The 13143-nt window shown below is 42.8% G+C and overlaps 1 protein-coding gene across 1 annotated transcript in view; it reads left to right on the forward strand.

The window, feature by feature from the left end:
- The window catches only part of SLC9A6 (solute carrier family 9 member A6), a 65444-nt gene that overhangs the window by 34893 nt on the left and 17408 nt on the right, over positions 1 to 13143 (forward strand). Inside the window, exons 8-12 of the mRNA XM_066357403.1 lie at positions 1641 to 1746; positions 2039 to 2127; positions 5138 to 5251; positions 9962 to 10073; positions 12155 to 12308. Of these exons, the coding sequence (XP_066213500.1) occupies positions 1641 to 1746; positions 2039 to 2127; positions 5138 to 5251; positions 9962 to 10073; positions 12155 to 12308 (575 nt within the window). The remainder of the gene's footprint in view (positions 1 to 1640; positions 1747 to 2038; positions 2128 to 5137; positions 5252 to 9961; positions 10074 to 12154; positions 12309 to 13143) is intronic.

Below are 13143 nucleotides of genomic sequence, written 5' to 3' on the forward strand. Positions count from 1 at the left end.
CTTGTTTGCCTGCTACATGCCAGGTGCTATGCTCTGGGAATCAAAGACAAACAAGACAGATGTGGCCTCTGCCTTCCTGGAGCTTCGGTATAGAAACACTGACACTTCACTCATGGAGCCTCTTTGGAGGAAGGTGGAGGACTGGAACCATGGGGGAAATCAGTGAGGCTAGATGATCTCTAAAGAACTTCCAGCTATAAAACTTCAAATAGTTTTTTCAAGAATCTATTAGTTTGCCTGACCGACACAGTGGATAAAGCAGCAATTTGGAACACTGAGGTCACCAGTCGCAGGTTTGAAACCCCGAGGTCACTGGCTCTTGAGTGCAGGCCCGTCAGTGCAGGGTTACTGGCCTGAGCTGGGAATTGTACACATGATCCCAAACTCCCCAGCTTGAGCCCAAACGTTGCTCACATGTAAAGGTCAAGGTCTCTGGTTTGAGCAAGGGGGCGCTGGGTTGGACCTGGTCAAGGCACATAGGAGAAACTCAATGTACAACTAAAGAGAACGCAACTATGAGTTGATGATTCTTGCTCTCTCTCATCTTTTCTCTCCCTTCCTGTCTCTCTCTCTCTTTCTCTCACTCTCTCAAAAAAAATCTGAAAGTTTGTTACACTTCAGCTTTGTGCTGGAAGAGGCTTGTCTTGTAGCTTTTTATAGGTGAACTGAGGCACAAAGGGCCCATAAAAAGAATTCTGAAGGAGCCAGGACCAATAGTATTCTTTTCCCATTATAAGTTCCTTGAGGATAGGAAGTATATCTTATTAATCTCGTTGTAGTACGTTTGTTGAAGTGAGTGTAGATTCCAGCCCAAGATTTGTCACAGCTTCACATGGGCCCTTCCACTGCTAGCTAAAAAATATTTTTCAGACTAGTATAAATGACATGCCTTAGTTTCTTCATCATGGAAAGCTCTGCACCCTAACAGAGGTGTTAGGACATTGAATAAATCTGAAATCTCATGGAGATGAATTTTTTTTTTTTTGCAAGAGATAGGGAGGGAGAGACATGAGAAGCATCAACTCGTAGTAATGGCAATTTTAGTTGTTCATTGATGCTTCTCATATGTGCCTTGACCAGGGGTTTCCAGCCGAGCTAGTGACCCCTTGCTCAAGCCAGTGACCCCATGCTCAAGCTTGATGAGCCCACACCCAAGCCAACAACCTCAGGGTTTTGAACCTGGGACTTCAACATCTCAGGTCAGTGATCTATTCACTGCGCCACCACTGGTCAGACGGAAATGACATTTTCACTAGATGTACGTTTCTGTAATTATGGAAGCTGTCTTGCTCTGGGTCACAAACTGATAGAGTTGGCATATTGTGCATCTGATCTGTTGCTCCTGTCTCTGCCTGTCCTTTACTGTGTGATTGCTGGCAAGGCATGTGACACCCATAAATCAGCTGGGTTGACTAAGCTATAAGACTTTGTCATGAAAGGGGGGACTGCTGACTCCTCAGTAGGGTGCTCATTTTGAGTTTGTTCACTCTGGTGCCTCCTTATTCTGTGGATTTTGTGTTAGAGAGGCTGGCGAATCCTTCTCTCACTTTCATGGTTGCCTTGCTTTACTTATTTTTTTTCTACTTACACTCCTGTACTCTTGTCTTACAAGATCTTATTACCAACCTTGACAGTCTTACGTGACCAAGTTCACCAAATTACGGGAGTTCCAGTTGTTGGAGACAGGCTTGTTCTTTCTGATGTCCTGGAGTACCTTCCTCTTGGCTGAAGCCTGGGGTTTCACAGGTAGGTTCCTTTCTCCTCTTGATTGTAAACTCTTACCAAAAGCAACTTTGCCAGTCATTTTTGTCTGCTAGTAGACTAGCTCCTCTAGTATTTGAGCACATTGTAATGGCTGGGATTTATGACATCATTTGGGGGCATAAAAAAGATTTTCAATGGAAGTGATAAGTCCCAACAAAGTAAGTCACAGCTGAAAATGTCAACTAAGTGTAGAATCTACTCCTGTAAAATAAGAGCCTTGGTAGAAAAGTCAGGAACTGTCCTCTCACGGGAACTTGGAATTCTGTCTTTACAGGCGTGGTTGCCGTGTTGTTTTGTGGCATCACACAGGCCCATTATACATACAACAATTTGTCCACGGAGTCTCAGCATAGAACTAAACAGGTAAGAGAAACTTTATAAACTCTTCCTCTCTGCAGTGAAACAGAAGTGTTTGCATACTGAAAAAAATAAATAAATCAACCTTGATCTGTTCAAAATGATGTCTACTCATCCCGGGTCCTCTTCCTTTGACTCCATAAATAGCTGGAGTTCACAGGTTGAAAGGTGACAGCTTTTAGGGTGAGGTGGGTCAGCAGAATAGCCAGGGACTATTTGTTATTGTGTCAGCTAGCTTCCTTCCTGCTTTCCTAATATAATGGCTTACTTCTTTAGAAGCTCACTCAGGTCTGAGGAGAACAACTACTGTGTGATGATGGTAAGATTGACTTCTAATCTGACTCCATCTACTGCTGGATGATACAGAGATTAACTTCATTCAGGCACTGCAAAGGTGCTGAGTATCCAGGAGTGTGTGGTTGGGATTCATATGGGGTGGAAGGATCAGTCATGCAGGGTTCCTGAAGGGAACTGTAAAGGATACAGACAAAGCATTTCTTGTCTTCTGAGTCATATGGAGCAAGGACATGAACAATATGTCATTTCGGGAACAGATACAGATGCATACTTGATTCTGATTACATGGAGAAATAGCAGCTTTAAGTTTTGTCAAATGATTAGAACACTTGAGTTTAGCCTGGAAAGGGCTCATGACAAAACAGAAGCAAAGGTACAGTGGTCCCTCGTCTATCATGGGGTTAGGTTCCAGAACCCCCCACAATAGGTGAAAATCCGTGAAGTAACAACCATATATTTATTTTATTATTTACATATATTTTTAGGGCTTTATAAACCCCCCCCTACACTCTTAGAAACCTTTCCCACACTTATTTTGCTTATTTTACCGCAAAAATAATTAAAATAATAAATATATAAAAATACCTATATACCGCAAAATCCCGCAATATAGCGAAAAATCCACGAGACAAAATTAGATGTATACAATTTAAAAATCCGCAATGCAGTGAGACTGTGAAAAGTGAACTGCAATATGGCGAGGGACGCCTGTAGTTCTTTTTTTCTGGAGTCACAAATTTAGAGTATGACATATGCTTTTTTCCCAACCCCTCAAAAGAAATTGCCCCCCTCCAAGGATATGCATTGGAGTTAAAAATCCCTTTCACAAGTCAATTCAGTGCAATAAGTATAGAGAAGATAATCAGCTGGTGGGACAGCTTGGCATTTTTCTAGGCACTGGGGTGGGGAATAAAGAAAAACAAGGTAAGAGTATCATGTCTTATTGGTAATATGAAGCTTGTGTATATTAAAAACACCAGACTATTGAAAATTCTAGCTGTGTATTTCAGATTATATGTCATACTAAAGTTTTGGGGGATGGTTTGAAGCTTGAGGAGCTAGAAAGCTATCGTGGAGGAACTTGTGAGACTAGAAAGCTGGCAAGTATTCAGAGGAACCTGGGGAAGCAAAGCCAGTAAAGGCAGAAATAAAACGTTCTCAAATGGAAGGCAGTGAACTGCAGAGCAGAGCTTGGCAAACGTCAGCCAGGCTTCCCTGTGAGGCCTGCAAACTCAGGTCTCCACATTTCTAAGTGGTTGCAGACAAATCAGAAGAAGGATTTGTGACATGTGAAAGTTCTGTGAAATTCCAGTTTCAGTGTCCATCAACAGTTTTATTGACACAATGCCATACCCATCTCCTAATGTATATATAGTCTGGCTGTTCTTGTGCTCTGTCAGCAGAGTTGAGTGGTTGTGACAGGCACCAAGAAACCCACAAAGCCTCAAATATTTACTCTTGGCCCTTCACAGGAAAAGCCTGTCAGTCTCTGGTGTAGACTAAAGCGGAAGCTCAGGAGTCACTGTGTTGTTCTAGATCCTGGTTCCGTTACCTGCTGGCTGCGTGACCAGGCCCAGGTTACATAACTTCTCAGTGCTTCAGTTCTGTCATCTTGAAAATGAGGAGAATAATAGCACCTACCTCACAGAGTTGTTGCAAGATTGAAACAAAATAATGCATGGAAATTCCTTAGCATAGTATTGGGCACACAGTAAAAACTAGATCAAGTTTAGCTATTGTTATGAAACAAGTATAAAACTACTATATTGTCATTTGAAGTAAATTAATAAATATGTACTTAATTTTACTTTTATTCTCACTTTTCAGTAATAAGGCAACACCACTTTAGAAAGATGAACTAACTTGCCCAAGGCCACATGGCTAGCAAGTGGAAAAGGCATTTGGGCTCCTGAGTGCATGTTGTGACTTAGTCAGTACCTTGTTCTGTCGGGTAGAGGGCTCATGTTCCCGAGCCTGGAATTTAATCGTTCAGCAAGTCTCGTGTCCCTCCTCTGTTAGTAACACTTGGCAAGGCAGTGGTGTGGACAGGTGGGGGTGGACAGGCAGCTGCAGAGGCCACAGAGCACAAGGCAGTAGCGCATATGCCCACACTCCCTCAGTGAAGGCCAAGAGCCTGTAGAAGTGAAACCACATGCCAAGGTGGCAGTATGAGAATCATCATGAAGCACCCTATGCCAGCACAAAGGAATTTGAACTGAAACCGTGTTAACACAGTAAATTAAAAAAAAAGAAAAAAGAATGTGAACTGGATCTTATAGCCTGTGAAGAGGAAAGTGTCTGGGAAACTGCCGTATTTAGAGATTCTCCGGATGGGCTGTGTAGAAGGGTGACACAGATACCCGTTAGGGTCCTTTGGCAGCATTTTGGGCGGGAAGTGATGAAATGTAGACAAAGGTAGTGTGGCAGAGACAACAAGAAACATTCCAAAAGGAAAATTATTCGTGTTTGGAAGAGGAGGATAAGAATGACTGGATATGGGGACTGGAGAAAGAAAGCTGATTGGGGAGAGGGGCAAGATTTCTGGCTTTTTCTGTGGGAGTGGAAATATCACTGCATTTCCTTCCCTCTGAATCACATGTTTTGGGGGATACACATGATCTTTACATATTTGAAGTGTCTGTTTCACTGTCTTAGTAATGGACGTTTTCAAATTATACAACTAAATTTACTGGATTAACCTTTTAATGTTTTGTTTCAGTTGTTTGAGCTTCTCAATTTCTTGGCAGAGAATTTCATCTTCTCCTACATGGGACTGGCACTGTTCACATTCCAGAACCATGTCTTTAACCCCACATTCGTAGTAGGAGCATTTGTATCCTTTATTATGGGTTCTGTTTTTAAAATGTTTTCTTTTAATTATGATTCACGTGTGTTTTCTGAGTACAATAAGAATACAATTAATATGTAAAATTTTCCTCTGAGTACAATAAGGATTTTAAGTTTTTCCTACTCTGTTTATTCCATTTTCAGTTTTGTTTATCACACAAATAATTCTGATCGATTGAAATGACAGAAAAGGTCTCTTACAATTCTGCCAATGTGCAGACAAACTTTCCGTCCTCTGTTACGAAAGGGAAGGAGGAGAGGGTAGAGCCTGGGGAGCAGTGCGGTCTGTGCACAGGGCGGTACTTGACAGTTGATGGAAGGCTGAAGAGGTATGCTCTCGCTCCCTCTCTCTCTCTCTCTTTCTCTTTCATTCTCAAGCTCTCTCTCTTGTTGAGTCTTTAAAATCCAGTTGAAGGGGAGAAGCTGAGTACATGAGAGGGAGCAATCAATACTGCCAGCCTCATGGAGGCAGGAGGAGGTGAAATCTAGAGCGTGTGGCCTTCAGCAGGAGGAGGCGGAACTCCATGGTGGCTCCAGAGAGGAGAGGTTATGTAGGGATGAAGCATATTTGCAAGACAGTGTCCCTGACTGATAACCTCTGTTTCTGTCTATCAAGTAGGAGGTGAGATTATCTGCTAAAAGTGAGATAGGAGCAGGTGGCCTATCAGTTACCTATTATGTAACAAATCACCTTAAAATTTAGTGGCTTAAAACAACAGTCATTTATTATCTCACACAGTTCCTGAGAGTCAGCATACCGGGAACAGCTTAGCTGGGCGCTTCTGGCTCAAAGATATGTCATGAGGTTGCAGTCAGTCTCTGGGCTGGGACTGTACACTCTGCAGACCTGATGGGCTGCAGAATCCACCCCACACTCCTACGGCAGTTAGCTAGAGGCTTCAGTTCTGCTCCACATGGGCCTCTCTGTCCGGGCAGCTCATGACATTGCTTCCCCCGGAGGAAGCAAGGCCAAAGTGCCTTTGATAACCTCATTTTGGAAATGATATACCATCATCCCTTCTGCCGTATCCTGTTGCTTACACAGGTGGACCTAGTGCAGTGTGAGTGGGGACTTCACAAAGCTGTGAATACTTGCAGGCAGGCATCATTGGGGACCATCTTGGAGGCTGGCTTTCACAGATGACAGGAGTTTTCAGGAGATTTAGAAATGGTTGTTACAGAGAATGGAAGAGTGAGCTGACCAAAGAAATTTTGTAGAATTGCTGAGCAGTATTAGGGACCCATTCAGGTATGAGGAATAGACGTTAGTACTCAGTCTGCCTGTTGTATGACTTCATACTGAAAGAATGGAGGAAAGAGATAGTTGGGTTCATCTAAGTTTGAGGTTTTGTCAAGTGGGTACAAAGAAAGCACAGAAAGAGGCAAATGGGCCCTGGCCAGCTGGCTCAGTGGATAGAGTGTCAGCCCAGCATACAGATATCTGGGTTCAGTCCTGTCAGGGCACACGTGAGAAACGACCATCTGCTTCTCTTCCCCTCCATTCTCTCCCTTCTCTCCCTTCTCTCCCTCTTCCCCTCCCACAGCGAGTGGCTCAATTGGTTCAAGCATAGGCCCCAGACGGGGATTGCTGAGTGGGTCCCGGATGGGGTGCATGTGGGAGTCTCTCTGTCTCCCCTCCTCTCCCTTAAAAAAAGAAAAAGAGGCAATTGAACAGCAGGCCTTGGAGAGTGTTGTTACAATGTATAGGAGAAGTGAAGCTGGGAAAGGACTGACAGGGGAAGCAGCCAAATCTGGGGCTGGAGGTCCCAGTGTGGTAGAGGGTTATCTGAGTGAGATAGATGAACACGAATTGTGGGAGAAAGAAGAGTTGTGGTTGGAGAAAAGGATGTTTGAATGAGTGATTTTTCAGAAGTATTTTCAGAAACATGTCAGAATACAGATTCTGCCAAAGAGATTAAAAGAAATATTTTTAAATTAAAACTATTAAGCCTTGCCAGGGGGTGGCACAGTGGATAGAGCATCGGACTGGGGTGCAGAGGACTCGAGTTCAAAACCCTGAGGTTGCTGGCTTGAGCGCGGGCTCACCAGCTTGAGCACAGGGTCCCTGGCTTGAGTGTGGGATCATAGACATGAGCCCATGGTCACTGGCTTGAGCCCAAAAGTCACTGGCTTGAAGCCCAAGGTCGCTGGCTTGAGCAAGGGGTCACTCGCTCTGCTATAGCCCCAGGGTCAAGACACATATGAGAAAGCAATCAACGAACAACTAACATACCACAATGAAGAACTGATGCTTCTTATCTCTCTCCCTTCCTGTCTGTCCTTACCTGTCTCTCTCTCTGTCTTTGTCACAAAAAAATTAAAACTCTTAAGCAGGACCTCTGTTAGAAAGTGAGATACGGCCCTGGCCGGTTGGCTCAGCGGTAGAGCGTTGGCCTGGCGTGCGGGGGACCCGGGTTTGATTCCCGGCCAGGGCACATAGGAGAAGCACCCATTTGCTTCTCCACCCCCCCCTCCTTCCTCTCTGTCTCTCTCTTCCCCTCCCGCAGCCAAGGCTCCATTGGAGCAAAGATGGCCCAGGCGCTGGGGATGGCTCCTTGGCCTCTGCCCCAGGCACTAGAGTGGCTCTGGTCGCGGCAGAGCGACGCCCCGGAGAGGCAGAGCATCGCCCCCTGGTGGGAAGAGTGTCGCCCCTGGTGGGCGTGCCGGGTGGATCCCGGTCGGGCGCATGCGGGAGTCTGTCTGACTGTCTCTACCCATTTCCAGCTTCAGAAAATTACAAAAAAAAAAAAAAGAAGAAAGTGAGATACTACTGAAATGCCATTCTGCAGGCTTAGTCTTCTGGGAATAAACTTCAGGCTAAAAGATAAAGTCCTATTAATAAGAGAAGAATCTTAGCTGGAAGACTCCCATGAGATTAGAAACTTCATATCCTACTATGTTTGTGAAATTTTTGAGCAGTCAAGTGGCTTGACCCATTACATTTAACCAGAAACAACACTAAATATTCTCCTTAGGTTTCTGAGTCTGTTAGGAGTTTAAGTTTCTCAATACAAAATCATGCCATGAAAATTGACCCTTACCAGGGAGAGCTGTTTTCTTGCTGGCTATATTTTAGGATCTAGGTTTGGTTTCATGTGACAAAGACACAAATTCACTGAGATTTAAACAAGATAGAAGTTTATCAATGAGCATATAGTGTTTATGTGCAGTTCCTTTTGCCTTTAGTCTTATAGACTCTAAACATTTCCAAAGGTATTTAGGTCAATACTTGTTTTTCCCATCTTGTTTTCTTGGGTTTTTTAGTTTGTTTTTAGGTGAGAGGAGGGGAGATAGTGAGGCAGATTCCTACATGCACCATGACCAAGATCTACCCAACAAACCCATTTGGGGCCAATGCTTGAGTACAGAGCTATTTTTAGTGCCTGAGGCTGACCAGCCAAGCTATTCTCAGTGTCAGAGGCCACGCTCAAATCAGTCAAGCTGCGGGTTGTGAGAGGAGAAGAGGGAGTAAAGGGGACAGGGGGGAAGCAGATGGTTGCTTCTCCTGTGTGCCCTCACCAGGAATCAAACCAGGGACGTCCATATGCCAGTCCAACACTCTATCCACTGAGCCACTGGACAGGGCCTTCTTTTGTTTTTAATCTTAGATTTTCCTTTATCTTTCTTTTAGAAAATGGGGTAGAAGTTATATTGTAACCCCTGAAATAAAAATTGTAATTGTAAAGCGGGAGTCTTTGTAGATGACAAACTGGAGGAAAAGACACTAAATTTTTTGGTTGTTAAAACCCTTCTGGCCTGACCAGGCGGTGGCGCAGTGGATAGAGCATCGGACTGGGATGCAGAGGACTCGGGTTCGAGACCCCGAGGTTGCCAGCTTGAGTGCGGGCTCATCTGGTTTGAACCCAAGGTCGCTGGCTCCACCAGGGGGTTACTTGGTCTGCTGAAGGCCTGCGGTTAAGGCACATATAAGAAAGCAATCAATGAACAACTAAGGTGTTGCAACGTGCAATGAAAAACTAATGATTGATGCTTCTCATCTCCGTTCCTGTCTGTCTGTCCCTATCTGTCCCTCTCTCTGACTTACTCTCTCTCTCTGTAAAAAATAAATAAATAAATAATTTTAAAAAATGTAAAAAAAAAAAACCCTTCTGAATTTCCATGAAGCCTTCCCTTTGAAGCAGGGTGGAAGTTAATAGACTTGGAGGTACACATGGGGATAACAGAAATTCCAGTGGTACAAGGTGCTTGGGCTGCTCTTTTCTTTGTTCTGAGGAAGCAAGAACACGTTTAGCTAGTATTACTCTTCCTCCTACCAAGACTGACAATGAAAATGAATTAACCTATTATATTAATAATCTTAAGATAATACCAAAGAAACTCTGCTTTTAAGCATGTTTCTGTTCATCTCATGAATTTCCTTTGTGTTAGATCTGCGCTGTCCAATTTAGTTAGCAACTAGGCAATTCTAATTATTTAAATTTAAATTAATGAAATGAAATAAAATTTCAATTCCTGAGTCATACTGGCCACATTTCAGGCACTCAGCAATTTGGCCAATGCAGATAAAGAACGTTTCCATCATTGCAGAGAGTTCCGTTGGACTGCTCGGTGTTGGCAGAATCAGAAGACTCTGTTAGAAAGCTTCCTAAGGCAGTGTTTCACCGTCTTGAATGTAGAGCCTAAATAATATTAATATAGCAAAAAGAAAATATCCTTAACCTATTAATAATTTTAGCTTGCTATTTTCTTGGGAAGAGCTGCCAATATTTACCCCTTGTCCCTCTTACTTAATTTGGGCAGAAGAAGTAAGATTGGATCAAATTTTCAACATATGATGATGTTTGCCGGTAAGTTATAACTTTCCTTCTCTGCCCATTCCAGGAAACCACTCACAGTGCACATGCCAGCTGGGTTTTAAACAGATGATACGCTGGTGATATAGGACTCCCTGAACCGTTGGAATTGCAACTGCCAATAGAAAAACAAACTTCTAGTGTCCTATTCCCTTCTGTTGGAATTTGTTTTCCAGGCTCTGGTTCCAAATTCCAAATTCAGAAATATGTCACACTTAGTAAAGAAGGTAAAGATTTGTGCACTTTCACACAAAAAGCTGTCTGTGAATGTCTATGGCAATTCTGTTCCTAAGTGCTAAAATGTGGCAACAGCCCCAATATCTGTGTCACAGTGGGTGACTGAATATGCAGACTGTGCTACATTCACGCCAGACTAATTCTCAGCACTAAAACAGGGAGAGAACAGAACAACACGGATGAACCACAGAGGCAGTAAGCTGAATGAAAGAGGCTAGTCTCAAAAGGTCACATGCTGTCTGGTTCCATTGATATGACATTCTCAGGAAGACAAAGACAGAGTGATAGAGAACAGATGAGTGGGTGCCAGGGCTTTGGCACGGGGATGAAGAAGATGGACGAAAAAGAGGTCAAAGAAAGGAATGTAGGGAGGTAATGAAACTGCTGTGTCTCGGTTGTGTTAGTGGTCACACACCTCTATACATTTGTCGAAATCATGGAACTGGACACCAGAAAGAGTGAATTTTACTGCATGTAAGTTTAAAAATAAATTTCAAAAAATTATTATCCTGACCTGCGGTGTTGCAGTGGATAAAGTGTTGACCTGGAAGTCTGAGGTCGCCGGTTCGAAACCCTGGGCTTGCCCGGTCAAGGCACATATGGGAGTTGATGCTTCCTGCTCTCACCCCTTCTCTCTCTCTCTCTCTCTCTCTCTCTCTCTGTCTCTCTCACCCACCCTCTCTCCCTCTCCCCCCCTCTCTAAAACAAATTTTAAAATCGTAAAACTTTAAAAAATTATTAAAAGATCAATGCATGTCAGTATCATCTAGTTACTCTCTTTCATGTATTTGTATGTACTTATGTATATTGATATATAAGGTCTACCGGAAAGTTCTGTCCGTTTCTATCACAACAAGTTTCGACACGTAAGCACATGTTTATTTGGCGCATGTGTGCCTCTCTATTTTTATCACTTAATGTATACATACTGACGTAACAAATTAACTAAAACAAAGTTGATTCATGTTAGTCTTATGTGTGAAGCCATAGTGTACCCATGACTACTGATAAAGTTCATTTACGACACTAATTTTTATGAATTTCAACAAGGAAGAAATGCTACAGAAGCATGTCTGTCGCATCCACCATATTCCCCAGACTTAGCACCCTCCGACTATCATTTGTTTTTGTCCTTACAAAATTTTTTGAAGGGCAAAAAATTCAAAAATGAAGAAGATATCAAACAAGCACTGGTTCAATTTTTTGCATCAAAAGATAAAACATTTTTCAAAAATGGGATATACAAATTGCCCTCACGCTGGCAAAAAATCAATAATAATGGCAATTATATTATTTAATAAAGTTTATTGACAGTAAGCAAAATTTATATTTTGTTTTATTCCAAAAACGGACAGAACTTGGTACAGTGTCAGCCTGGCGTGCAGGAGTCCCGGGTTCGATTCCCGGCCAGGGCACACAGGAGAAGACCCATCTGCTTCTCCACCCCTCCCCGTCTCCTTCCTCTCTGTCTCTCTCTTGCTCTCCCACAACCAAGGCTCCATTGAAGCAAAGTTGGCCCAGGCGCTGAGGATGGCTCTGATTCCGGTGGAACAATGCCCCAAGATGGGCAGAGCATCGCCCCCTAGTGGGCATGCCTGGTGGATCCCGATCGGGCGCATGCGGGAGTCTGTCTGACTGCCTCCCTGTTTCCAGCTTTGGAAAAATACAAAAAAAAAAAAAATTGAAAAAAAACAAAAAAAGACAAACTTTCTGGTAGACCTTATACATTATGCACTGTGCACACCCCTCCGAGTTCTCAGAATGTCTGATTTCTCTGAATGTACAAAGCTCACGTTGGTGATGAGTTATTGAAGAACTTCCTCTTCCATTCCCTTTAGGCCTCCGTGGTGCGATGGCATTTGCCTTGGCCATTCGGGACACTGCTACTTACGCTCGGCAGATGATGTTCAGCACGACGCTGCTGATCGTGTTCTTCACCGTGTGGGTGTTTGGTGGCGGCACCACTGCCATGCTGTCGTGCTTGCATATAAGGTCAGTAGTGATTGGGGACATCTTAATTTTAAATTAGAATTCAGGTTATTTTTCTTTTAATCATGAGAAAATTTTAAACTTTGACAAATATATTTAATAACATGTAGTACAGAAAAATATGCAAAAAAATAAAAACCGTTGTTAACACTTTGAAGGATGTCTTTCCAGACCTCTTGCTATGTATTATATATATATATATTTTTAGCAATAAGGGGTAACACTATACCTACTCTTGTAAATTGATTTTTAAATGTAATATAGCATGGGCATTTATGTTAGTAAATATCCTTATTTTAATGGCTGTATGGATCATAATTTATTCACCTAAATCTCTACAGTTGGAGTCTTGTATTGTTTGTAGGATATTGTTACCGTTAGCATTTGAAGATTTTGCTGTTACTGTTTATTATAACTGCAGACACTTGGAAAGGCACACACCATTGTGCATTTGTTTGATAATTTCCTTAGGATGCATCCCTGGAAGTGGAATTGCTTGGTCACAGGATATGCAAATTTTTAAAGCTTCTGATCCATAGCACTAGATTGGATCATTTTTTTTCTTCTTCTGCAGCCTATGAGACAGGCCTGTTTATCCCAACCCTAATCAGTGTTAGATATTATCATTACTTCTTCTCGTTATGAGCAGCACGGTTTCTGACCTGACAATCCCAGGTTGAGATTGTGAGGTCTTCATCTTAGATGCATACTCATTAATGCATTCAGTTGGAAAGCCCCTTTGTATCTCAAGAGTTGTGCATTGTTTCCATGGCTACAGCAGCCTTTCTTGCTAAAGTCTTTGTAGATTTTAGTTTTGCATTTAGCTGAAACTTTACAG

Source organism: Saccopteryx leptura, chromosome X (genome assembly GCF_036850995.1).
Source record: "Saccopteryx leptura isolate mSacLep1 chromosome X, mSacLep1_pri_phased_curated, whole genome shotgun sequence".
NCBI classification, from domain to species: domain Eukaryota; kingdom Metazoa; phylum Chordata; class Mammalia; order Chiroptera; family Emballonuridae; genus Saccopteryx; species Saccopteryx leptura.